At 40.8% G+C, this 27,551-nt stretch overlaps 2 protein-coding genes across 5 annotated transcripts in view; one reads left to right on the top strand and one right to left on the bottom strand.

Moving 5' to 3' along the window:
• Positions 1 to 27,551, bottom strand: part of NIP7 (nucleolar pre-rRNA processing protein NIP7) — a 66,870-nt gene that overhangs the window by 29,491 nt on the left and 9,828 nt on the right. The gene's annotated exons all lie outside the window — the stretch shown is intronic.
• On the top strand, positions 4,515 to 27,116 carry TERF2 (telomeric repeat binding factor 2). Of its 4 annotated transcripts, none has more exons than NM_001354464.1 (10): positions 4,515 to 4,910; positions 5,031 to 5,126; positions 5,771 to 5,901; positions 15,396 to 15,482; positions 16,766 to 16,912; positions 17,362 to 17,471; positions 18,717 to 19,109; positions 23,347 to 23,432; positions 25,092 to 25,132; positions 25,584 to 27,116. In NM_001354464.1, exons 1-10 carry the CDS (start codon positions 4,532 to 4,534, stop codon positions 25,740 to 25,742), a joined length of 1,629 nt encoding a protein of 542 aa, NP_001341393.1. In that variant the 5' UTR covers positions 4,515 to 4,531; the 3' UTR covers positions 25,743 to 27,116. The 4 variants fall into 4 exon arrangements, 3 of the variants coding, with proteins under 3 accessions (NP_001341393.1, NP_001341392.1, XP_059732539.1); NM_001354463.1 differs by having other exon boundaries at positions 25,089 to 25,132; XR_009491144.1 differs by lacking the exons at positions 25,092 to 25,132; positions 25,584 to 27,116 and adding an exon at positions 21,610 to 21,827.

The raw sequence follows: 27,551 nt of genomic DNA, 5'->3' as shown, positions 1-27,551 counted from the left end.
CTATATCACACTGCCTCCTGCTGGTGCCCATTGAGAGGGCAAGAAGTCCTGAAACTCCTCCAATCAGATTCCTTAGATGAGATTTGGGTATTTGTGGTCAGGAAGAGAGTGATGCTGGGACAACCACATAATAGTGGGACTCTGAAAAATGAGAAAGCTCATCAAGCTTTTCCCTTAATATTTATGCAATTTATGTGTTACACATTAACTTTAAAAAAGAGAAAACAAAAAATGAGATTTTTGATATAGAAGAAAAGGAAAGGCATTTCAGGCAGGCGGGCAATGAATGGATAAGTTAATAAAAGTAGCTCACACTTACTGAGCCCTCATACAAGCCAGACCCCCTCACCAAGGGCGCTGGAAATACTAATTCATTTAATTTTTATACAACCCCTATGTGGTACCTCTGTTATTTGTGCTTGACAGATGAGGAAACAGAGGCACAGAGATGGTTAAGTAACTTGCTCAAGGTTACACATCTAGCAAATCCAACAGTCAGGATTTGAGGCAGGTAATTTGGCTCCCGGTTAGAAGCAGATAGGCTGGAGCTTCTCTGGTGGTCCAATGGTTAAGAATCTGCTCTGCAATGCAGGGGATACCGGTCTGATGCCTGGTCCGATCCCTGGTCCAGGGAGATCCCACATGCTGTGGGGCTACTGAGCCCATGAGCTGAAATTACGGGAGCCTGCACATCTAGGGCCTGAGCTCCATTATAAGAGAAGCCAACGTAATAAGAAGCCTGTGTACCGCAACCAGAAAGTAGCCCCCATTTGTTGCAACTAGAGAAAGCCTGCACAGCAATGAAGACCCAACTCAGCCAAAAATAAGCAAATAAGGCAGGCAGGCTGGGATCACAAAGCAGCCACAGTCACCAAAGATCTGACAGAATGAGAGGCCTCTTCCCCTGTACTGGAAAGTCCACCATAAGGAGATTTTGTCAGACCAGGATACTGAACAGTTTAAGGTCCAAGTCTAATTCATTCAAGGATCCAGCATGTCATGTCACATCCTCAATGATGCTGCCACTTGTCCTCCTGAGTTCTCATTTAGTGGCCCCAAAATAGATCTCTGCTGATTATGGTCCAGTGGCATTAGTGGAAAAGCGTTTGAAGTAGACCAAGTACTGGGCCTCCCAGAGAAGGGGCACATACACCCACCAGAGCTGCGATTTCTCTGTTTAGTTCCGATGATGCGCCATGAATTCCAAGTGCATCAGAGACACCTATAGGTGGCTCACATCCTATATCCCCACTTGCTACCTACACCCACAGCCCACCTAGTCCTTTGGAAATGCCCCTTATTCACTAACTCCCTTGCCTGTGGAAGATATGGTAGATGTGGAAGACAGTGACACATGCAATGAAGAAGGCTCTCTAAGGTCAATGTGGCAAATCAAACACAGAAATGTAAAGAAGTAAGTAAAGCTCAGGAACCCAGTTCGTGTAACCCCAAGCTGGAAGTGGATTTGGAACTGGGATTGGACAAGACTTAGAAAAGGAGAGATGAAAAAAAAAAAAAAAAAGAAAGAAAAGGAGAGATGGACCTCTCCAGGCTATCTACAAGGATAGAAATGGAGAAAATAACTCAGGGTATGTATCCTGTAAAGTCATAAGATTATGCAGTCAGCGGCTCTGTAGCTAGAAAATCATAACACAAATATTTAAGAAAGGGGAGGCAGTTACAAGAATGTCCCTGTTTGAGTAAATATAGTTTCCTGGTGGACACAGAATTAAATTTCAGTAAAAATAAAACACTGGTGGTACAGTTTTCCAACATGTATCACAAGCCTTACTCATGTGCCTCCTCAATTCTATCCAACCTCACGTGGCAGGCCCTGGGCTAGGCTCTTGGATGCATGGCAAACAAGAAGACAGAGTGCCAGCCCCCAAATGAGCTGACTGTGGAGAATGTATTTCAGGAAGGGTGAAGTATGAGGTGCTCAGGACACAGCACAAGCAGGATTTAACCTAACCCAGAAAACCAAGAAGGGGTGAAATGTCTTTTCAGTGACACTTGAAGGACAGGAAGGATTTAGGAAGGCTAGAGTGGACAAGTGAAGTGAAAGTTGCTCAGTCATGTCCAGCTCTTTGCGACCTCATGGACTATACACAGTCCACAGAATTCTCCAGGCCAGAATACTGGAGTGGGTAGCCTTTCCCTTCTCCAGGGGATCTTCCCAACCTAGGGGTCGAACTCAGGTCTCCCGCATTGCAGGCGGATTCTTCAGTGAGCCACAGGGAAGCCCAAGTGAAGGCTCTGAGCAAACTGAGTAGTAGGTGAAAAGGAAACGATAGAAGTTGTATACACACACACACACACACACACACACACACACACGAAACATGAGCCCAAAATCAAGTTGGCAATAGGCTCCTTCTTCAGGCTTTAAAAGCCATTTTAAGGGGTCTGCATCATGTTCAAAAGTAAAAGGGAAGAGTGATGAGTGAAATTCTGATCAGTGTTCTACTGTATATTCTTTGACTCAGTAATTCTACTTTAAGGAAATTATCCTAAGGAAATAATTATGAATTTATGCAATGATACATTTAAAAGGGTATTTCTAATATTGAGATAGTCTAGAATTACAAAATTTTGAAATAAACAGAATAACTTATGGTGGTGAAAGTGATAGTCTCTCAGTTGTGTCGGATTCTTTGTGACCCCAGGGACTGTAGCCTGCCAGGCTCCTCTGTCCATGGGATTTCTCAGGCATTGGAAGCAGATTCTTTACCACCTGAACCACCAGGTAAGCCCCCTTACAGTAGTTGTTTAGATAAATGAGACTTTGGTTCATTGGTAAAATGTTCAGTTCAGTTCAGTCACTCAGTTGTGTCCGACTCTTTACGACCCCATGAATCGCAGCACACCAGGCCTCCCTGTCCATCACCAACTCCCGGAGTTCACCCAGACTCACGTCCATTGAGTCAGTGATGCCACCCAGCCATCTCATCCTCTGTCGTCCCCTTCTCCTCCTGCCCCCAATCCCTTCCAGCATCAGTCTTTTCCAATGAGTCAACTCTTCGCATGAGGTGGCCAAAGTACTGGAGTTTCAGCTTTAGCATCATTCCTTCCAAAGAACACCAAGGACTGATCTTCTTTAGAATGGACTGGTTGGATCTCCTTGCAGTCCAAGGGACTCTCAAGAGTCTTCTCCAACACCACAGTTCAAAAGCGTCAATTCTTCGGCGCTCAGCCTTCTTCACAGTCCAACTCTCACATCCATACATGACCACTGGAAAAACCATAGCCTTGACTAGACGAACCTTTGTTGGCAAAGTAATGTCTCTGCTTTTGAATATGCTGTCTAGGTTGGTCATAACTTTCCTTCCAAGGAGTAAACGTCTTTTAATTTCATGGCTGCAGTCACCATCTGCAGTGATTTTGGAGCCCAAAAAATAAAGTCTGACACTGTTTCCACTGTTTCCCCATCTATTTCCCAGGAAGTGATGGGACCAGATACCATGATCTTCGTTTTCTGAATGTTGAGCTTTAAGCCAACTTTTTCACTCTCCTCTTTCACTTTCATCAAGAGGCTTTTGAGTTCCTCTTCACTTTCTGCCATAAGGGTGGTGTCATCTGCATGTCTGAGGTTATTGATATTTCTCCCGGCAATCTTGATTCCAGCTTGTGTTTCTTCCAGTCCAGCGTTTCTCATGATGTACTCTGCATATAAGTTAAATAAGCAGGGTGACAATACACAGCCTTGACGTACTCCTTTTCCTATTTGGAACCATGTTATGTAGCTGCTAAAGACACCATAGGAAAAAAAAAAGCAATGACGTGCAAAGATGTTCATTACATGTTGGATGCAAATTGAAGTTTACATAAATATACATAGTATAATCTCAATTTTGTATATATACACACACATACCTACACACACACAGCGAAATAGGTATACAAGATATTGGAAAGCTATAAACCTAAATTTCAACCTTTCTTTTCATGTGGGATAATGTTAATATTAATAGCTGATTTAAACTTATACTTTTTATTTTTTCTAATTGTTCTATATGTGCTACTTCTGTGATTTTAAAAAATTATGTCTTAGAAAAAAATTTAAAAAAAAAACAAAAAAATTAAAAAGAAAATTTATAAAAAGAAAATAAAAAAATTTTAAAGATTATATGTCTTACATGTTTAGAGATTTCTGGGGTGCCGACCATATTCTATTTCTTGACCCCTGATGGGTTAACACTGGCCTTTTGCTTTACTTACTAAAACGCAAAACGTAAACTTTAGAATAAAGTTTCCTCCCTGCATATTACATTTCACGATTTTAAAAATGCTTAATAAGATGCACGCATTTTTCAATAGTTTACACATAGCCCCGCGTCTCTAACGTTCCGTAATTTCGGAGTTGGCAACCGCAAACCGTGGTTAGTGTATCCGTCTTGGCAACATAGACTTCAACTCCCAGCAGGCATTGCGGCCAGCACACTGGGATCTACGGGGTCCGAGAGGGAGGCTGGGAGCCTCCGGTTCTTTCCCTCCCAGAAGCCCGCGGGCGGCTCGGAACGCCGTCCGTATCATGGCCGCGGGAGCCGGGACGGCGGGCTCTGCTTCCGGCCCGGGCGTCGTGCGTGACCCAGCGGCGTCACAGTCGAGGAAGCGTCCCGGCAGGGAGGGCGGGGAGGGCGCGCGGCGATCAGACGCGATGGCGGGAGGAGGCGGGAGCAGCGACAGCAGCGGGAGGGCGGCAGGCAGGCGGGCGTCCCGTAGCGGCGGGCGGGCTCGGCGGGGGCGCCACGCGCCCGGGCTTGGGGGAGCCGCGGAGCGCGGCGCGGGGGAGGTGCGGCTGGAGGAGGCGGTCAACCGCTGGGTGCTCAAGTTCTACTTCCACGAGGCGCTGCGGGCCTTTCGGGGTAGCCGGTACGGGGACTTCAGGCAGATCCGGGACATCATGCAGGGTGAGGGCCGGCCCTGGGGAAGGAGGCTGGGGGCTCCTGGGAAGGGGATCTGTGCACACTCCCCGCGCCCCCACGTGTCGCGGCTGGGGGTCGCCGAGTCAACGATGTCTTCTTTCCCAGCTTTGCTTGTCAGGCCCTTGGGGAAGGAGCATACCGTGTCTCGGCTGCTGCGGGTTATGCAGTGTCTGTCGCGCATTGAAGAAGGGGAAAATTTAGGTATGGCTATTTTTTTATGTTATTCTCTTAGCTTATTTAGGGTTACACTGTTTTCAAACTTACATCCTGAAGGATTCGGGGTTAAGGTGGGCTCTTATGTTTCAGTCACAGTGGTCTTTTTCCTTCTAGGACGAGTTTATTATCTGGCTCTACTTTTCTCCACTTAGTATTCTCTTGGCTGCTTTTTTGTGTTTATTTCCTCCCACCTGTTTCTTGCTCGCCCCAACTTTGTTGCTATCTAAATTGAATTATGTGAAGATGGACATTTTTCCTCCATAGTAGAGGGTTTTTAAAGTATGAGCACCTTTTTTTTTTCTTTTCCTAAATTGATCTTGACAGCTGTTTAGCAAAATGATCTATAGTTTCTGTTTGTATCTGATTCTGATATTTAAGATGCATATGCATGTGTTAAAAAAAAAAACAAAAAACAATTTTTTACCTGTCCTGAAAATTACTGAAGGTCACTTGAAATTCAGGGATTTGAATTTGGACCCTTAACATGTTTGTAAGCCTGTAGCCAGGATATCAACAAATTAAATGCAAGTCTTAACTATATTTGCATGTTTTATATATATATATATATAGACATAATTCTTCTGCTCTTTAGAAAACAGTTAAAGTGAAAACTGTGCTTTTTGTCCTAGACTGTTCCTTTGATATGGAAGCTGAGCTCACACCACTGGAATCAGCTATCAATGTGCTGGAGATGATTAAAACAGAATTTACACTGACAGAGGCTGTGATCGAATCCAGTAGAAAACTGGTCAAGGAGGCTGTAAGGCTCTATTTTTAATTTCTTTTTTCTTTTAACAAAGATAAGAGTTCTTTGAGGAATCAGTGCTTATCTTTCCTGTGTGGGGTGGAGGACAGACAGGGATGGAGAGAGAGCAAGTAAGCACACTCAAAACACATTAACTCACACACACAGGTGTTACTTCATCAGGTGACCCTTCTTCCTAGCCCAGTCTTGGAAAGGACTGTTGAGGCACGTGCTCAGCTTTTGTGATTTTTGATGGTCTTCCTTGTGGCCATGACAGGAGGGGCCACAGTACACAGGAAGTGAGTTGGCATTGAAGAATGACATTTTGGAGGTTGTACCATTCAGAGCAGCATGTTGAAAGTGCTAAAAGTAACTGGCCTAGGATATGGTCACCCTTGTTTATTATAGACTAAGGAGAAGAGCTGGTGCCTTGGAAAATGTGGGACTGCATTGCGCTCTTTCATGCAATTACTGAGAGGCTTAAGAAACATTCCCTTTGAGCAGACAAAATCAGAGATGCTGAGATAATCAGCAAGTTAGAAAAACAGTAATGGTAGGAGGTTGGTGCAGGCAGTGTTCTTGACAAGAAAAAAGCTTGTAGAGTGTCTAGAAACTTGGGACTGGAACTATGTTATGGTTCAGTTAGCTTTAAGTAGTGGAACTTATTTATATTTAAAACACTGAAGTGGCCATGGAAACCAGTCAGAAAAAGCTTTTTCTTCTCCAATAACTAAGGCTGGGGGTATGGAAGCAGATGCAGAGATAGGGACTGAACAACAATAGCTCAGCATTGTCTTGGTGGTGAAAGTAAGGAAATTGGTAAGAAAAGAGCACCTCCTAAAAGGATGAGATCTCAAGAGCAGAGAGGTAGGAGATAAAACCTTGCTTAGCAAAGACTTTCGGACCCTTGGCTGTGTGCTGGGTACTCAGACACCCTGTTTAAAAAAAAAGTTAAAAAACTGTGTGGGATGCCGATACTTTATTTATTCAGTTAAGGACCTTGGGGCAGGATCTACTTTTGGTATTGCAAAGAATGCTGAGAAAATTCCCATTCCAAGGAGGAATGATTACAAGAATAGATTTTTAGTATCGGTGAGTCAGGTTTGTGTCAGAGATAAAATGCCAGAAAAGACATTAGCAAAGGAGAAATCCATGCCTACTTGGAAAATAGCTTAAGAATCTTTTGAATGGGAAGAAATGGTGCTAGTTCAGGGTAGGAATCTGGTAGTGATTTAGCTGTGTTTCTATCTGGAAGTCTCTGATGAGATTATAGTGAAGCTGCCTGCTACGGTTGTAGTTATCTGAGTTTTGACTCATCCGGGGCTGATGAGTCCACTTCTGTGCTCACTCCATTGGTTGTTAGCAGGACTCACTTTCTTGCTAGCTGTTGGCTTGAAGACTTCAGGTTCTTGTGTCTCCTTTGGGCTACTTAGAGCATAGTAGCTTGCTTCCCCTAGAGCAGTAGTGATCGAAGAGAAGAGAAAGCTGTAGTCTTTTATAAACTAATCTCAGAAGTGACTTACCACTTCTGCCATATGCTCTTGTTCACGTAGACCTGACCAGCTGGATTAGTGTATGGAATGGGACTATGCAGGAGGTGGGGATCACTGGGAGCCATCTTAGAGGCTGGCTACCATAGTAATATCCAAGTTATTAAATGATGTTGTATCACTTGTCTCTCCAGTTTATTTATTTAAAAAATTTCTTATTTAGTCATAGAATCTGTTAGTGGTCATCTTTAGGAAAATATCTTGGAATGCCTAGGCTCACTGAGGCTTTTTGTTGTATTTTTAAGCTTTGTAAAGTTTATTAAATTTGTTTTTTAAAGTTTATCAAATAAGTTATTTGTTAAGTATGAACTTCTCCATGCATGGTCCAGGGATCTTTGCAGGTCTTTGGGACCCTGAAAGGGTTCAAAACTATTTTCATAATAATGCCAAAATGTTAATTGAGGTTTTCAGTGCACTGACATTTACACTGATGATGCAAAAGCAGTGATGGGTAAAATTTCTGGTGTCATAGCATGACCAAAGCAATAATAAAATGTATTAGTAGTCATTGTCTTCTTCATTGGCACATGCTTACAGTTAAAAAAAAGCCAGTTTCAGTTAATGTCTTTGATGAAGCAGTAGAAATTAATTTTATTAAGCCTAATTAATTTTATTAATACACCTAAGAATGTCTGATGAAGCAGTAAAAATTATAATTTTATTAAGCCTTGAACAAAATGTTTTTTCAATATTTCATCTGACAAAATAGGAAATTTTCCTGTAGTATTTCTATTGCATACCAAAACATGATGGTTTTCTTCAGGAAAAGTACTTGTGTGATTGGGCTGCATGCTGACCTAGCTGCTTTTGTAATGGAACACCATTTTTGAAATTGACAAAGTTTGGTTTTTTGGATGTGGTAAATCTGGTAGTCATTTTCTTGAGACAGCAGAGTGAACTTGTCATGTCAATGGAAAACAATTGGGAGCATGTGTTGCCAGAGATAAAATTTAAGCTTTTCAGGTGAAAATTAGAATTTTGGAAAACCTACATTCATATGCTGCGTATCTTTCCAATACTTAATTCTGATATGATTGATAATAATATTAATAACTGTGATTTTGAAAATATTTTTAGTGAATGTATCAAACACATGGAAGATCATAGCTCAGTAAACCAATATTTTCCAAATGACCAATGAATTGTATTGCAAAACCATTCAAGGGTAATAGATCCATTAAAAGTGCAAGCTAGACTATCACATTTTAATATAATAATGATGAAAAGTTCACTTGCCAAAGTTTGGTGCAGAGTCAAAGAAGAATATCCACATTTTCTAAAAGAGCTCTTAAAATAATCCTCCCTTTTTCAACTTTGTGTGAGGCTGTAATTTTTTAATATCCTTCAACCAAAACAACATATCACAACAGAATGAATACAGAAGCAGAATACCATCTTTCTTCTATTAAGCCAGATTTGCAAAAATGTAAAACAATGCCACCCTTCTCATTAAACTTTTGTCTTAGAAAATAAGTAGTTTTCATGAAGATATGTTATTTATATTAACCTGTAATAAGTTTATTGTTATTTTTCAATGAATAAATATCTTGAATTTTTATGTTTTATATTTCTAATAACAGTAAATATCAATGGATATAACCCATGTAAACAAAAGTTCTTTGGGGGTCCTCATTAACATTTAACAGTATAAAGAATCCTGAGACCAAAAGTTTGAGAACTGCTTCTGTAAGCTGTTAATGATATTGACACTATGTTGGTTTTCTTTTTATAACTAAAAGAGGCCCCAGGTTTTTGTGAACACAGGAGAATAACATATATGGCATGTCCTTGGGGAAACATTTATGTGTTGCTTTTGCTGTGCACCTTTGGTGATACCACCTTGGTTTTCTTTGGGGGGGAACTTACCCCATTTGAGGGACTGGTGCATCTCACACTGTCTTAAAATTTTAATTTCTTGAAACAGAAAGCTTTGTCAAGGCTTTTTGAGCATTTGTGGTTCCTTAACATCCAGGTTTCTTTCTGAGTTTGCTTCTTTAGCCTTTCTTCACTTCTGTGAGTTTGGCTTTCTCTTCTCAGGTCCTTTCTGGCATTTCCTCCAACATAAACCTATCTCAGCTATTTTGAAAATATGTGCTTGGAATTTTGCTTTTATTTAAGTTATCCAGAGACCATTGCTGTTGCTTACATGATAAGAACCTTAACAGATACATGAGAAGAAATTATCCTTATCTCTCAAAACTTCCAAGTTTTCAAAAAGCAAAGTTTCATCTCTTAAAAAAACAACAGCAGCAAACAAAAACTTCCTGGGAATCAAATTAATGCATAGTTTTTAAAAGCTCATAGTACAAACTTTGGAGGTAGGCTTTCAATTTAGATTTTGAAAGCATTCACATTTCCTGTTTCACAAATTAAACACAGTTGGGCCTGTATTCCAGTTCTAGGGAAGATAGATAAGCATACTCTTCTGTCTTTCTTAATGCAAGTATAAATCTTGGACAGAATGAATGGAGCAGCTATCTGAGAACACAGAAATGTAAAGGGCAGTAAGCAAATGGAGAAGACCAGAGTATGAAAGTCTACCAAACTGCTGATGGGTAGATGACCATTTTTCCCCTTTCTAGTATCACCAGGCCTGGACTTGAAGGATTCTGAACCTGGAAGTACACTCCAGGTGTCAACAGAAATAACTCCAAGAGAAGCTCTCTCTCTGGTCTGAAGAGTAGGAAAGGGAATCAGCTAAGGGTCAGAGAGGGTGGAAGAAATCTCAGGGGGTTTTTTCCTTCCTTTTCCCCCCTTCTCTATCCTAGCACCCAGGCAGTATCACACTGGTGGCAGCAGTGACATAGTAATGATTACAGTGGCAGGGGGGCAGGCACCTAAAACCAAAGGAAGAGAACCTTTTTTCTTTAGCAGTGGAGCTGTAATTCCCAGAACTTGAAATGGATTCCACTTTTTTTTTTGTCTATTCTGATGCTTAGTCCTGGATGCAGATGCAGTTAGTATGTGGCAGAATGGGGAAACTAAAGCCCAGGAATGCAAGGCTGGTTCAATATTTGAAAATCAATGAATGTACTTTACCCTGCTGGTCCAAAGAAAGAATCATATGATTATATCAATTGAAGCAGAAAAAGCGTTTGACAAGATTGAACATCAGTTCATGGTAAAAACACAGACCAAACTAGGAACGGAAGGAAACTTACTCAACCTGACAAAAGGCATCTACAAAAAACCTATGGGGAACATCATAGTTAATGGCGAAGAACAGAATGCTTTGACCCTAAGATCCAAAATGAGGGAAAGCTGTCTGTTCTCACTTCCATTCTACATCATACTAGAAGACCTAGCCAGTGCAGTGAAGTCAAGAAAAATAACAGATTGGAAAAGAAGGAATAAAACTGTCCCTTTTTTCAGATCACATGGCTATCCATATAGAAAATTCCATGGAATATATCAAAAAGCTATATAATAAATAGTTTAGCCAGACTGCAGGATATAAGATCAACACACAAAATCAGCGATATGCTAGCACTGAAATGAAATTATCAAAACAGTATCATTTATAATAGTTCCAAAGAAGAAAAGAAAAAATACTTAGGTATAAATCTAATAATACAACATGTAGGTGGGACCTCCCTCGTGTTCATTGGTTAAGAATCTGCCTGCCAATGCAGGGGACATGGTTTGATCTGGGTCCAGGAAGATCCCACATGCTGCATGCCAACTAAACCCACGTGCCACAACTGCTGACGCCTGCGCGTCCTAGAGCCCATGCTCTGCAACCGGAGAAGCCGCCGCAAGGAGAAGCCTGACACTGCAACCAGACGGTAGTCCTGCTCAGTACAGCCAAAGAAAGCCACGCACAGCAACGAAGACCCAGCCAGCCAAAGACAAACAAAAAATGTAGGATCTGTATGTGGAAAAATTACAAGATGCTAACGAAATCACAACCTAGTAAATGGAAAGAAATACCCTGTCTATGGATTAGAAGACCTAATATAGTTAAGATGTCAATTCTCTCCAACAGACCTATGGATTTACTATAATTCTAATCACAGCCTCTGCAGGATTTTCTGTTAGACTGATTCTAGATGACATATGGTAAGGTAAAAAAAAAAAACACTAAAATCACGACAGTTCTGTAAAAGAAGAACAAAGCTAGAGGACTCACACCCAATTTTAAGAATTACTATAAAGCTACAGTATTCATGACTACAGACAGATGAGTGGAACAGAAGACAGAGTCCAGAAATAGACCCATACAAACATGACTGATTAATTTTTAACAAAAAAATGTGAAGGTGAACTTCCCTGGTGGTCCAGTGGCTGGGACTCTGCGCTCCCAATGCAGGGGGCCTGGGTTCGATCCCTGGTCAGGGAAGTGGATCCCACATTCTGCAACTGAAAGATCCTGCATGCCACAGCTAAGACCTGATGCAGCCAAATAAATATATATATTTTTAATGTGAAGGAATTTTAGTGGAAAAAGGATAGTCTTCCATAAATGGAATTAAAACAACTGGATGTCCATATGCAAAAATAAAGGAACCTTGACCTAAAGCTCCTACAAAAACTTGATTCAAAGTGGATCGTAATCTAAATGTTAAGCAATAGAACTTTTAGAAGAAAACAGTAAAAAAAAAAAAACAAAACTATGTCCTGGACTTAAGGTAAAAAGCTTCTAGATATGATACTAAAAGCATGCTCCACAAGAGCATGAAATAGACTTCATCAAAATTAAAACTTGAGAAAAACACTGTTCAGAGAATGAAAAGACAAGCTATAGAGTGGGAGAAAATATTTGCAAATCACATATCTGACAAAGAATTTATATCCAAGATATCTAAAGACCTTTCAAAATGAACAAGAAAACAAACACCCCAAAGAAAACAACTAGAGAGAATATACTGTTGGCAAATAACATTAAAAGAGGCTCACCATTTAGACAGTGGGGAAATTCTGGCACATACCTATTAGAATGGCTAAACTTTAAAACTCCTCTAACACTAATAAGTGTGAGTGTGAATATGGAGCAACTGGAATCTTCATACATTGCTGATGGGGATGCAGAAAGGTATCTCAAGGGCATTATTGTACTAAGGGAAAGACACAGGTCTCAAGGGCATTACACTAAGGGGAAGAAGCCAGACTCAAGGCTATATCCTTTAAAAACTAAGCTGAGTGACTCCATTTATATGATACCATGTACATGACATTCTGAAGAGATGAAATGGTGAAAAGATGAGGGGTTAGGGGTGGAGAAGAGGTAACTATAGAGTGCAGCATAAGGGAGGTTTATTGGATCCGTGGCTCTGGCATCATTGTGGTGGCCGCAGGAGTTGACACGTGTTAGAACAGTACACCTAAAAAGAGCTAAAACATAATAGGACCTAAATGATTTATAAAAGGTAAAACCTTTGTATTCTTCAAGAAAGTAAGTATAGTCTTAGTATAGTTTTTCTGCTGATAATGATGTAAAAGTGAATATGATGATCTGATTAAAATGAAAAGACTTACTTCATCCCCTCCCTGGCAGCAGGAACTTAGTGTTGTAACTGCTATTCAGAAGCATGTGACGCCAGTTTCCTTTGCCCTATATGGTTGTGCTCAGCCTGTTGAGGACAGAAGCACCAGAAATTTGTATTTTCTGAATTCCCTTGCTAGTCCTCCTTCCTTTGATCTGTATGTACCTCCTTAAACTCTTCCCTGTGAAGAACTGAAAATATCTGTGGAACAGTTTTCCTTCCTTTTTTTGTGTGTGTGAGGTATGTTTCTTTGACACTGTATTTAAATTAGCTACTTTATCCTATTAGATAACTCCAGGTGGTACCAATTTTTTCCTGGCTTTCCTCATTTTTAAAAAAATGTGCACATGTTTTTAAATATCCTTTTTAATTTTCAATCACTGTTATTTGCCCACTGTGTGTGTGCTCTTGGAACATAGAACATAGGTTTCTTGACTGACTCTCCTTTTTCTCTGTGACTGAGGAGACCTTCTCATCCTATGTGGAACTTTGTGCTGTTTTCTGTGCTGCTTGTGGAGTTAGCCCCCTGGGGTTTATAGTATGAGAGGCTGTGCTGGTTCTCTTACTGAATTGGCCTGAGTTCCACTAGTGGACCTCTGGTCAGCAAGTCCCTCCCCCTGTCCACCCCGCAGTATATCCTCCTCTCATTCCCCGTTACATCAAAGCTTGTGCATCCCAAAAGAACAAAACCACCTGTTCCAGGGGTCTTCTGTCCATTTTGCCTTTCCATAGGAGGCCCTATTCAGATTGAGTAAATGGTCTGTAATCCAGTAGATCAGATTCTGCTGTTATCAGCTGTCTTTTTTTTTAATTCCAATGTAATATTGAATTAGTGGAGGTGATGAAATTCCAGTTGAGCTAGTTCAAATCCTAAAAGATGATGTTGTGAAAGTGCTGCCCTCAATATGCCAGCAAATTTGGAAAACTCAGCAGTGGCCACAAGACTGGAAAAGGTCAGTTTTCATTCCAATCCCAAAGGCAATACCAAAGAATGCTCAAACTATTGCATAATTGCACTCATCTCACACTCTAGTAATGCTCAAAATTCTCCAAGCCAGGTTTCAGCAATATGTGAACCTGAACTTCCAGATGTTCAAGCTGGTTTTAGAAAAGGCAGAGGAACCAGAGATCAAATTGCCAACATCTGCTGGATCATGGAAAAAGCAAGAGAGTTCCAGAAAAACATCTATTTCTGCTTTATTGACTATGCCAAAGCCTTTGAGTATGTGGATCACAATAAACTGTGGAAAATTCTGAAAGAGATGGGAATACCAGACCACCTGACCTGCCTCTTGAGAAACCTGTATGCAGGTCAGGAAGCAACAGTTAGAACTGGACATGGAACAACAGACTGGTTCCAAATAGGAAAAGGAGTACGTCAAGGCTGTATATTGTCACCCTGCTTATTTAACTTCTGTGCAGAGTACATCATGAGAAACGCTGGGCTGGAGGAAGCACAAGCTGGAATCAAGATTGCTGGGAGAAATATCAATAACCTCAGATATGCAGATGAGAACTAAAGAGCCTCTTGATGAAAGTGAAAAAAGGAGAGTGAAAAAGTTGCCTTAAAGCTCAACATTCAGAAAACTAAGATCATGGCATCCAGTCCCATCAGTTTATGGCAATAGATGGGGAAACAGTGGAAACAGTGTCAGACTTTATATTTTGGGGCTCCAAAATCACTGCAGATGGTGACTGCAGCCATGAAATTAAAAGATACTTGCTCCTTGGAAGAAAAGTTATGACCAACCTAGATATCATATTCAAAAGCAGAGACATTACTTTGCCAATAAAGGTCCATCTAGTCAAGGCTATGGTTTTTCCAGTAGTCATGTACAGATGTGAGAGTTGGACTATAAAGAAAGCTGAGCGCCGAAGAATTGATGCTTTTGAACTGTGGTGTTGGACAAGACTCTTGAGAGTCCCTTGGACGGCAAGGAGGTCCAACCAGTCCAGCCTAAAGGAGATCAGTCCCGAGTGTTCATTGGAAGGACAGATGTTGAAGCTGAAACTCCAATACTTTGGCCACCTGATGTGAAGAGCTGACTAATTTGAAAAGACCCTGATGCTGGGAAGGATTGAGGGCAGGAGGAGAAGGGGACAACAGAGGATGAGATGGTTGGATGGCATCACCAACTCAATGGACATGAATTTGGGTAAAGTCTGGGAGTCTGATGGCCAGGGAGTCCTGGTGTGCTGCGGTCCATGGGATCACAAAGAGTTGGACATGACTGAGTGACTGAACTGAACTGAATACTGAAAATCTAGTACATTACACACTGTAGTACCTTACACAGTTGTTCATATAGTTGAAAAATAATTGTTAGTTTTTTATACAGGAATTTGATAGAATGTGAAAAGTTCTTGGATATATAAGACTCAGTTTTACTTTTCAGTAGAGCTTATTTTGATATTTGATATTCTGATTATATCTTTCATTATTACAACAGTTAAAAAATTTTTCCTCCTTTTTTAGGCAGTCATTATTTGTATCAAAAACAAAGAATTTGAAAAGGCTTCAAAAATTTTGAAAAAACATATGTCCAAGGACCCTACAACTCAGGTAAATTTGATATACTTTGCTTCCATTACCTATATCCAGCTCATTGCTTTTTATGGGGAAACAGGGAAAGGGTTCTCTGTCAGGAATGTTAATATTCAGTATCTTGAACATGTCTTTTATATCTAAGATAATTTACTGTTAGAATGGCTTTTCAAAAATTTGAAGAATTTACAGAAATCATTTACTTGACCATTTCTGCCAGGTGTGTGACAAAACTAGTGATCAGCACCGGTACTAACACATCTGACTTTATTTACATAAATGCTGATCCTGCAGACTTGAGAATCTGCCTTACTGAGGACTCAACGCCTGTTTTCTGGTGTCAAAAACTCTGCTGGTACCCTGCTCTTTTTTTAATATATAAATATAAATTTTATTTTTGAAAAGTTAACACATGTATATAATACAACATTCATAAATACAACAAAATAGCTTAGTGAAAATTCTCTCATCTCTGACTTGGCTATCTCATTCCTCTCCTTAGAGGGAACCAATGCTTTTTTCTCCTTAAGAGATTCTGTGCATATGTAGGCAAATAAGTGTGCATGTGTGTATGTACAGACAGACACATATATCCAGTCTTCCTGTTCTTCCCACATACATATGTGAGTGTATTCTACACACAAACTTGACCATTAAATTGCTATTTTCACTTAATGTATCTTGGAGATCTTTTTATACTAGTACATACAGAGCTTTTCATCTGTTTCGGTTATCTTTTTTGAAAGTTTAAAAGTCTTTATATGTAAAAGTAGAAAGGTACTTTAGATCCTAAGTTCTTCATCTTTTTTTTTTTCCTTTTGTATAGCTACATAGTAACCAACCGTGACTGGTCAGTAATTTTTGACCTGTTCTACACTGTGGTGGAGAAGGCAATGGCACCCCACTCCAGCACTCTTGCCTGGAAAATCCCATGGATAGAGGAGCCTGTTAGGCTGCAGTCCATGGGGTCGCTAAGAGTGGGACACGACTGAGCGACTTCACTTTGACTTTTCACTTTCATGCATTGGAGAAGGAGATGGCAACTCACTCCAGTGTTCTTGCCTGGAGAATCCCAGGGATGGGGGAGCCTGGTGGGCTGCCGTCTATGGGGTCGCACAGAGTCAGACACGACTGAAGCGACTTAGCAGCAGCAACAGTTACACACTGTGGTAGGCTTCCTTTTCTCCCAGTGCTATTCATTGACAGCACTGAGAAAGTTCTGATAGTGTTGTCTTAACTCATCACTGAATCTTTACTGGAGTTTTTCTTTCTCATGTTTCTACTATTGGTCCTTTGTGTAGAAGCTGAGAAATGACCTCCTAAACATTATCCGTGAAAAGAACCTGGCCCACCCTGTGATCCAGAACTTCTCCTATGAGACCTTCCAGCAGAAGATGCTGCGCTTCCTGGAGAGTCACCTGGATGACGCAGAGCCCTACCTCCTCACGGTGGGGCTTGGAAACATTGGTCATTCTAAGTTTCAAAGAAAACCAAAAGTCTGGCTTTTGCATGTGACCCCAAAGGTCTATGTAGGATTCAGAAACTAGATTAGGGGTGAGAGTAAAAGGACAGAAGAGGAGACATAAAGTAAAATCACTTAGTTTGTTGTCCAAAATAACTGTTTGGAATTCTTGCAACATCAAAATCCTTTTAGTACTACTCAGATTGAGTTCTCCTTTAGTATAGAAAACTATGAGCCATTGTGTGGGGAAGGAAAGAAGAAAGAAATTTAAGACAGTTCTTTAAGTTTTCTCCCTTTTTATGTCCTCCTGTAGTCTTTGCCTAAATTGGGTTTGTAAATGAAACATGCTTGCATATTGAATATGTTCATGGTAAAAGCAGAGAGTTAATGAAATTCTGTGACTTCCTCTTCTTGACGATATTTTTCCTTTCTCAGATGGCCAGAAAGGCTTTGAAATCTGAGTCCTCCGCCTCAGCCACAGTGAAAGAACCACAACCTCAGCCAGCACCAGAGCCTGTGGAAAAGCCACTCAGAGAACCTGCCAGGTAAGAGGGATGCACTTTTGTGATGTTGGGATGAAAAACAGAGGTAGTTGGAAGCATAGTCGTCATCTTAGAGCAGAGTCAGTTCTTCCTGGTGATTTGACCTCCTAACATGTTACTGAGCTACTCAAGGAAGGCACTGTGGGTTTCACAGAGCACACCCTGGGAAAATGGGAATATTGAAAACAGGAGGTTAGGTCTTAGGCAGAAGTTCCCGACTGGCTATTTATTCTTCAAAGGCTCTTTCCTTCTGTTTCTCTGTCTTTGCCTCAGTACTTCCCTGTTGATATGTTATCTCAATACAGCGTTTAGACTTGTGAATCAAATTCCTGAGACCAGTTAACAAAGCAGAGATCTCTTTGAGGGCCCTGTAGGAGATGTAAAGGAGCAAAGTGGGTCCAGGACAATACAGTTGAGGGCATGGGACTGCGACCCAGAGAAAGCATGCTTTCCAGCTTTGTGTGATAGTTGCAAAAAATATTTTTTGAGATTTCCCAATTTTTGAATGTTGGTAGTTAGTCTAATTAAGGGGAAAGAAAAAAAGGTTAGATAAGACACATCTGCCAGCTAGGATTGGCATGCCGGCTGCCAGTTTGCCTTCTCCTTACAGTCTTTACTTAAAACATACTAGCTATTCCAAATGCTCGATGAACTTTATTTTGAAAAGGCAGTTTCTTATTGTTCCAAGACTGTGGCATGCCCCTCACTGAGAATTCTCAAGATCCCATTTATAAGTGTATTGTAGGAGAAACAGGGAAGAATTGAGACCACTCTTTAACTAGTCTCACATGAGGGTTGGACTGGGACGGCTGGAAGAAGAGTTTAGACTTGAAGGTGAGATTGCTGGATTATCAGTTGGTCATCCAGATGGACTTATAGCTGTTAGACATTCTGCAGAGCTCTTGCATTAACGGAAAGCATTGCTTTAGTCCATGCAGAGTAACGGATTAGTGCACCTGCTGAAGAGGTCTCTGGAGGGAGTATCTTTGGCCCTAGTTCCTTTTAGGTTCTCTTGAAGTTTAAGCTTCATAATTCAATTTACATATCATATTTAAAACCTCTGCTTAACACTTATAAATGGAAGTGCTTATAAATAAAGGCTGTATCACGCACTTTTCCTTTTTTTTAAATGAAGAGTTCTCAACTTGAGTCTATAATTTGAAGCTTCACAGTTTGAAAAAGTTGCAGCTGCTTGGACAGGCCTCAGCAGTGATGAAACTGATTTCTCTGTGTTTGTGTTGTTTGTAGGCAGCTACAGAGCACACCAACCACCATTGGGATTAGGACTCTGAAAGCAGCTTTCAAGACTCTGTCCAGTGCACAAGATTCTGAGGCAGCCTTCTCAAAACTGGACCAGAAGGATATGGTCTTTCCTAATAAAGTGTGCCCACCATCACCAGCCCTCAAAAACAAGAGAACAAGAAAAGATGATAATGAAAGTTCTGCCCCCACTGAGGGTGAGGGTGGCTCTGAACTGCAGCCCAAGACCAAGCGCATGACAATAAGCAGACTGGTTTTGGAGGAGGACAGCCAGAGTACTGAGCCGAGCTCAGGCCTCGACTCTTCCCAGGAGGTCACACCGGCATCACCATCCAAGCCCACTGTCCTCAACCAACCCCTCCCTGGGGAGAAGAATCCCAAGTATGAAGACCTTCTTTGTAGAAGTTTGGGGGCTGGTTGGTGGTCCTGGTTAGGCCTGGTATTGCTTCCATGAATGAAGTAACTTTCAGCTACGTTATTCACCACCAAGGCTTGCTCAGACTTCTAGAGTGTGACTCAGGGTGGGGAGGGACATCATAGCCATTCTGCCAGTTCTGAAGCCCTGTGCTGGGCTTCCAGGCATTGCACTAGGTGGGAGTGGAAGGGTGTCAGAGCCTCCTACTCACCACTGCTTCCATTTTTAGTGAACTGCTGAGTGCCTTGACTGCTAAATAGTAGTCTTCTTACAAGAAGTTTGTTTGAATTGGGCCACATTATACTCTGATCCTTAAAAGAGATTTATGAATATTTATAGTTTTGCATGTTCAATGGACATTTGAAACTTGGCAAATTCAGTAAATACTAATCTCTCACATTCTGCTAGGCTCTGTGGGGCAGTGGTTAGAGTGCTTTCATTTCGCTCCACTTCATGACCCCAACCTGGCTTTCAGTTTTGCTACCTTTGTGCCCTCTTGTGGATCTTTCCTTTAGGCTGACTGGTCTGCTTGCTCCCCTTAACCCTGTTTCTGTCACTCTGCTCTTCTTGCTGCCTCTCATTCCCCAGTTTGGACTATCATTCTTCCATCGCTTGTCAGAACCCCATCTGTCTTTCAAAGGGAAGAGAAGCGATGTTAACTAAATACTTTCTGTGGGCCAAGCACTTTCAATTATCTTAATATCTACACTCCTCACTCTGAGTGATTTATTAGCCCCATTTTATCGGTGAGGAAGGTTCAGAAATGTTACTAACTTATCGGAAGCCATACAGCTAAAAAGTGGCAAAATTGGGCTTTGGGATTTTTAAATCCTAGTTAGTCTTGACACAAAAACCCATGTTGATACACCATGTACACCAAGCTGCTTCACCTCCATAAACTTCCCCTGGTCAACCTGCTGTAAGTGATCACCTCACTGATCTAAGGTCACTGCCATCTCTACTTCTGCACTCTGTTGTAGATGTTTGGGGACCTATGCCCCAGCATGCTTGTGCTAGGTACTGTGTGGGGCTGTGGCATCTGATAAGTGATTTATACTCAGGCACAGTTCTGCACTATATACCACTATCTGCATTTAGAAGTGAGTCAGTCATTGGCTGGGCAAGCTGAATAACACACAATTATCCTCATTTGATACCTGATCTCTGCCTCTCACAGCAATTCTATGAAGTATAGGTGTTGCTCCCATGAACAGATGAGGAAACTGGAAAGAGTATGATTACAGTGGCTTTATAAATGGAAGGATCTGTCAAGGGTATGAGGAAGGATGGGTACTCTAAAGCAGAGGTTGGCAAATTATGGCCTCTTGGATAAGTCCACCTGTTGCCTGTTTTTGTAAATAAAGTTTTATTGGAACAGCCACACTTATGAATTATGTATTGTCTGTGGCTGCTACCTTGAGTTGAGTAGTTGCAACAAAGACAGTAAGGCCTGCAAAGCTTAAGATACTATATGCACTTTATAGAAAAAAGGGATTCCCTGACTCTGGTTCTAGAAGAAGCTTATGTGAGGTGCCCTGGGAGCTGCAGGGAAGAAGAGCTGACCTGGGCAGCAGAGTTGTGGGTGGGCAACCTTGCAGAGGGGCTAGCCTTGGAGAATGAGTAGGAAGTCATCCAGCATATTGGGAGCTGTGGGGTTCTGGGCAGTGGGAACCTCTTACAGCTCAAGAAAGCCTGGTATGCTCCAGAAACTGTCATGCAGTCTGTATGGCAGGAGAATACAGTGCACAGAGAGGATGAAGGGAGAAAGGTCTGGAAGGTAGATGGGCCAGATTTTAGCTCCTATTCTGTTCTATCAGGCAGAGATTCTCAAGAGGGGCTTCATATCAATAACCTGCAGTGTTGGGTTCCTGACTACTGAGTGAGAAGGGATGGGGAGTGCTCTCTAATCTGCTTTGCTGTGCCCCAAATAAATCTAATACACCTAATCTGAAAGCCTCTGAGCAGACATCACTGACAGCTTTTGTACCAACACTGAGGGAAAGGAGAGGAGGGTGGTGGAGCCTGCTGCGCAATCAGGACTCAGGGGAGGCTGGGCCAGTGGAATCGGAGGCAGGGAAGGCAGGCTTAGGGTCTGTCACCTTGATGGGGCCACAACTATTAGGCTTTCATATCCCTCATGGCACTTGGCACAGAACTAGTGCTTAAGAGGTATTTTATCAACCAAACAAAGTAACAGTTCTTGGTTCTCGGAATTTAAGGGGCCACTAGCAAAACTTCTATAAAAGGGTAAGAAAGAAAGAAAAAAAAAAAGGGTAAGAAAGGAAACATTTTAGCCTTTGTGGGCCATTTGTGTCTCTGTTGCATATTATTTTGTTTTTTTTTTACCACCCTTTGAAAAATATAAAAACCATTCTTAGTTCAAGGGCTCTACAAAAACCAGTAGCCACAGGCTATAGTCTGCCAACCCCTCTAAGACCATTAAGCTGTTCTAACTTCACCACTTAGGAGCGCAGTGAGCCAGGAGTCTGCACAGCCAGCTAGCAGTCAAGATGAGAACCAGGTCTGAGCCCCGTCTACAACATGAGAAGTTAGGAAATACTGAAACGTTTATATATGTAATAAATGCTGAGTTCAGAGGAGGCGCAGAAAGTTACCAAAGTGATCTGCAAAGACAGTCTACAGAAGAATGACCAGCCACTTAGGTGAAAATGATGGACATAGAGGTAAAAACCAGTTTTATCCCAGGACTTGGATAAATTGATGGAAAACTTAAACTCTGATCCTGACTTTTATTTATGAGCAGTACTTAACACAGCTAACATCCTGAGATGGATAAACCTCATGTAATTTTTACTCTGTCTCAAATCAGTTATTCTTAGAAATACCTTTTGGAGGTTATGATCTAATTTAAAAACAAGAGTTCACTATTTGTCTCAGTCAGTTAAGTAACTGTATAGAAAACTTATGAAATTTTTTTCAAGTGTATGCATTTATTAAGCAAATTGCTTTCATTGCTCATTTGAAAAATACCCCCACAGGCTTTGCAACAAAATTTCATAGTGGGGAAGAAGACAGCAGTTTGTCTGTGCTCCCTTGTCAGGTTTTTCAGGTGATTTTGATCTCTATAAATTCTTCAAAACTTAGTTCAGATACTTTCCATGTTTGTTTTGTAAAGGATGTTATAATTCTGAGGTCGGATTTGTGCTATGTACGGTAAGACAATATATAATTCCATTTATTTAGCAACTTGGATTTTGGATTATTTTTTAGTTTTGGAACTGTTTTTGGTTGCAACTAGGTACTAAAAATTTCATGTTCACAGGGAGGATTCTTGTTTGCTTACTACTGTAATCTTTGATAGTATAATTCCTTTATGGCTCTTTGATAATCCAATTGTTAGTTTAGTTAATCTCTCTCCAGCTTCTGTTAGGGTATGTGTTACGGTGCAAGGGTTTGGGGTAGACAAATGAGGATAATGGTCTCTGCTGTCAAGGTGCTTATGGTTACAGGTATGGCGTGAAATGGTTGTGTAGTACAGTGGAAGCAGAGGAGCAAGGGATTTTTGTATGTGTCGGGCAGTCTTCATTGAGAATGGTGGCCTTGAAAGACTTCACTTGGCAGGGAAGGGAATCCCAAGCAGAGAGAACTAAACAGAGGCAGGAAAGTAGAGCTCATAGGAGAGAGGAGGGTGAGGCTGTCCTGTTTGAGTGAGTGTGTGGGTGGTGTGGCAGGGATGTTGGTGGGGAGAGGAGGAACTGATGAGAAACTGATGGGCCAGACTGGATGATCTTGGCTCCCCTATATGGCCATTTAGTCTTAACTGTTTACACAGTGAGAAGCATCACTGAATAGAGGAGGGATCTGTAAGTTTAGGATGACTGTTCAGGTGGCTTTGGAAGGAGAAGGGGCTGGAGGGGAGAGATTCCAATTAAGAGGCTAGTATGATACTGGTGAAAGGTACTGGACCGTGGGCTTGGGCTTGAGGAATGGGGAGGAAAAGGAGAACACTCCAAAAAAAAAAAAGAACACTCCAGAGATAGGAACAGAGCATCTCTATGACAGAGGGGAAGGAATTTGCAGCTTCTAGGTTAGAATAACGCTGAAATCTTTAGGAGTTCAAACCAACCAAACAGAAAGCCCCAGGAAAATGAACAGGTTGTTGAAAGGGGATGGTGATGTATTCAGTGCTGAGTTTGGGATGATTTTGTTTTACACCTTGTCCTCTCATTGATTTTACCTCAGAGTAACTAAAGGCAAGTGGAACAGCTCTAATGGGGTTGAAGAAAAAGAGACTTGGGTGGAAGAGGACGAACTGTTTCAAGTTCAGGGTAAGCCAGAAGATTCTCACTGGTCTCTCTCCTTGACACTTGCTGAAGTACAGATGCATGCTACTGTCACATCAGTGTTCCAGAAACTGCTTGTCTCCAAAATAGAAAAAAGTTTAAAAGTTCCATATAGTGATTCATGAGGAATCAGTTTTGTCTTTTCCTATTAAAGAATGGAGACTATCAGAGCAACATTTTACAGTTAAAAGAAAATTCTTGGTTTGGTTTAATAAACCCTATATTTAATGGTAGTTGATATTCTTCCCAAAGTATTTTAATTAGAAAAGGTAGAAGTGGTCATTCCCTACATTTCTTATTTAACTAAATGGTCTCTTACCAGTTTCTGTATAGTAAATGTTTTTTTCCCAAGATGAGAAATGTTACTTTCCCTTAATGAATACTAAGCTTCATAGCATTTGCATTAGGATCCTCCCCCCCCTTCCACATACTTTGCACTCTAATGAAAATATCTACATGCTAAACCTTAGTCTTGTAACAAGGTTTACTGTAAAAAAGCTGAAGACTTTTGTAACACAGCAGCAACCAGTAATCTTTTGCCGGTCTCAAAGGTTTTGTCCTTAAGAATTACCTTTTGTTGGCAAAAACATAGTTGGCAAAATCAAGATTACACAGAAGATGGGAGAAATAACGGTTAATAAAAGTGGCATTAAATATGTTTAAAAACAGGATATAAAAGTTCTAGAAAACATCTACTTCTGATGCAGTCCAGATTTGTCAGTTTCAGAAATCTGCTTCTACTATATATAGTAGGAAATACTTCATAATTTAAAAATAATCTGCTCTTGTAAGTACCCCTTCTTCTGCGTTACCCTCCCTCATTCTTTAGGAAGCATACCTGGGACAGTGATGTCTGCTAAGGCAGACCCTGCAGCAGGTTCCACGTTTATGCAACTTTGCCTTACACAGCTTTTTAACTGGCTCTTGTTGGCTTGAGATGGCATGTCTGGTATACCCTCCTGTAGCCCTCTGGTCCTTTAAAAAATTATCTTGGTCCTTGTTTTATGAAGCCTGACCTATAGCCATAATGATGAAAAGGTAGAATCTGAATAGATCTTACATGGTCTGTTGGAGTGGGAAGCAATAATTACCCCATTCTTTTTGTTTGAGGAATTGAGCCAAATTTTACTTACATCTAATATTTTGGAAATTAAAAAACAATAAAACTGGGTTATTTCAAAGCAGTGGTAAACAAGGAGTTAACAAATTATACACACACACACACACACTCATAGGTGTACGTATATACACAAATACATATATTACATATTCACACATATATGTATGTGTATATTAGGAGTATATACATATATTAATATATATATTAGGATTTTAAATACCACAGTTCTCAGTTAAGTTTAGAAAACGATACTGGTTTTACTAAAGAGCCTGAAATCCTGACCGTTTACTGAATGCCTGTTTGTGAAGTATTTGCTTTGTACAGATTCTCATGGACTCAAATGATTGGTATCTTGCAAGCAAAGGACAAAGACAGATTATCCTTTAGTGATATCCTTTATTCTCTCAAAGTTTGTAAAATCTGAATCAAGTTTTCCCTTTGGCGATGTTGTGTGTCTTTTTCTTGTGGGTTGTGCTGAGAAAGGTGAGCTCTGATATGAGTCTGCTTGTAATGTTTTCCAGCAGCACCAGATGAAGAGAGTGCAACCAATACAACAAAAAAGCAGGTAATTTTTTTAAACTGTCTTTTCTAATCTTTTCTGGTTGTAGCGGTAGAAGAGAGGTAAAATAATAAGTACCCACATTTCTCAGGCATAGACTACCCATGCACCTGGTAAAAAAATTTGTAGTTTTCAGATAATCCAAACTAAAGTAGTAGTTACTCTCTGGAAGAAAAATCTAGGTCAGAAAGCTGACAAATTTCCCAACCATAAACAATAGATGTTTAAAGTTCTAAATGCAGAAATGATTAGTTGAGGACACAACAGTAAGACAACTGAGAATTAGTAAATGTTCAAATCCATGGTGTTAACTTATAATCTGTATCATGTTTTAAGAGTATAAATCCTTTCTTTGGGTTCAGATTATTCTCCTAGACCTCTTCACTATATGAAAATGTAAGTGGAGTGAACAGGTGGTGATAAATCCTTTGCTTCTCTCTTTTCTTTCCCCTTGCAGAAGTGGACTGTAGAGGAAAGCGAGTGGGTCAAGGCTGGAGTGCAGAAGTATGGAGAAGGAAACTGGGCTGCCATTTCTAAAAACTACCCATTTGTTAACCGAACAGCTGTGATGATTAAGGATCGCTGGCGGACCATGAAAAGACTTGGCATGAACTGAAACAGGCTTTCATTTCCACAGAATTCACAGGAGCATGGTTCCTAATAATAGCCCCTGGTAGTCTGCTGTTTCTTTCAGAAGCTGGGCTGGGATGAGAATTTTGGGCATCCTCCTCTCATGTGGGAGAGGTCCCAGTTCCACTTCATCACAGTTGGAGATCATGGAGCTGAGAAACAAAGCCAAGTCCACCCCATGTCCTTGGCAGAGATGACAGGCACATAGCTTGTACAGTGCCAGAATACCATTAGTATTTCCCTTCTTTAGTGGTTTGCTTGAATTTAAATCCCTGGTAATCAGTAGAACCTTCTCCTAGGAAATGGTGGAGTCTATTAGGAGCCACTTTTGACTCCATGACCTGTTAAAACCAGCAACATGAGCATTATTTGGAGTGAACTTCTTCCAGGTAAAGCTTTGGCCTTCTGATGCAAATGCAAAGGAACTTCAACTGTCGTGAGCCCAGGTTGATGAGAGCCCAGTCCTGGTGGAATCAGAGTCCCTTTAAACATTGTTCAGCCAATTGTGACATCGACACCTAGAAATGTGACTGCCTTGGCATTTGCTCTATTTGCTGGCCTCTGTAGGCAGGTTTAACCTCCACTTCTCACGTGGTTGAACCAGTGTGTTTTTTGGTAAAATGGTGATTGTAGATAAGCTTAGCCCCTGTCCCCATCCACTCTTCCCAATTCCCTTCTTTATGCTGGACTTTTAAAGCTTAAAAAAATCCTGATTAAGTATAAATGCCTAATTCCATTCTTTGTGAAATGGTTGCTTCCGCCTGGTTCCCTAATTGTGCTGTGTTAGTGTCTTGCACTGGAATTCAACATTCCCTTCTCCTTTTGTACTGTGTTGTGCTTGCTGTCTCTCAGATCCTTAACGACTGTCTTTTTAGCAAAAGAAGAATTTCAGTAAAGTGTTTTCTGTAATCTTTTTTTAAAATGAGAACTAATTATTGTCCATAACTTGTAGCATTCTTCATTAAAGTCTTGCTTCTCTCAAATTTAAGTAGCTGTTTAATTGCAGCTGAAAAAACGGAGATAGCAAAATGCTGAACAAGCTTTGGTAAACCCTGCTGTTTGTGTTAAGAAACTAATGTCAAACTGTATTGAATGTTCTAATCCTTAGAAGCTGTGCCATACAGACATGTGGAAGTTCTTAATCTGTCTCATTTCTTCATATACCATACCTCTGAGGACAAAAGAATTCCCTTTTGTCCATTTCTTTTGACAAAACAAATGTTAAAGTTTAAAATTCATCTTGTAGTTAAAATTTGGAAACTTTGTACAGCTTTAATACCTATTAACTACATGTTTGGGGGTTTGGTACTGCTGTTTTTCTAACAGTTAACCCCAAATTAAACTAGTAAGAAGGTGAGAACTTGGTCTCCACTTGATGTTGGTGGTAGCTAGTTGTGGTCTCCCTCCAAACCAAGCTTTAAGATCCAGTAGCTTCTTTATTTCCAACTCTCACATTGTTAGATGGCACACTCTAAGTAAAAGTGTGACACTGGGATATACTTAAGGAAGCAAAATATTCCATTAAGTGTTTCTCCAATTTGAGAAATGCATAGATCCACTAGCCCCCCCCCCCCACTTTTAATATAACTTCAATGTTATTTTTTACTATAATGTTACGGAATGTGTACAGAAAAACCTCTGCCTATAGTTTCTATGGGACTAGACAACTTACCATGAACTGATGACTATTTTGGTGAATCTGTCACTGCTTACCACATATTGGTGAGCAGTGATAGGACTGGGGCAGTGGTGGGACTCCAGTGGAGGTGCTGGTCACTGTGCGTCACTGGGTAAC

The sequence above is a fragment of the Bos taurus genome, chromosome 18, assembly GCF_002263795.3.
Source record: "Bos taurus isolate L1 Dominette 01449 registration number 42190680 breed Hereford chromosome 18, ARS-UCD2.0, whole genome shotgun sequence".
In the NCBI taxonomy this organism is placed as follows: Eukaryota; Metazoa; Chordata; class Mammalia; order Artiodactyla; family Bovidae; genus Bos; species Bos taurus.
Note: the sequence above shows the minus strand (reverse complement) of the source record. Positions and strands in the feature narration are given on the sequence as shown.

Bases quoted from the DNA above. Each gene is read 5' to 3' on its own strand.
- TERF2 (NM_001354463.1), top strand. From the start codon at position 4,532: ATGGCCGCGGGAGCCGGGACGGCGGGCTCTGCTTCCGGCCCGGGCGTC. The intron at 17,472-18,716 runs GTAAGAGGGATG...TGTTGTTTGTAG, and splicing joins CCACTCAGAGAACCTGCCAG to GCAGCTACAGAGCACACCAA. The intron at 19,110-23,346 runs GTATGAAGACCT...ATTTTACCTCAG, and splicing joins CCTGGGGAGAAGAATCCCAA to AGTAACTAAAGGCAAGTGGA.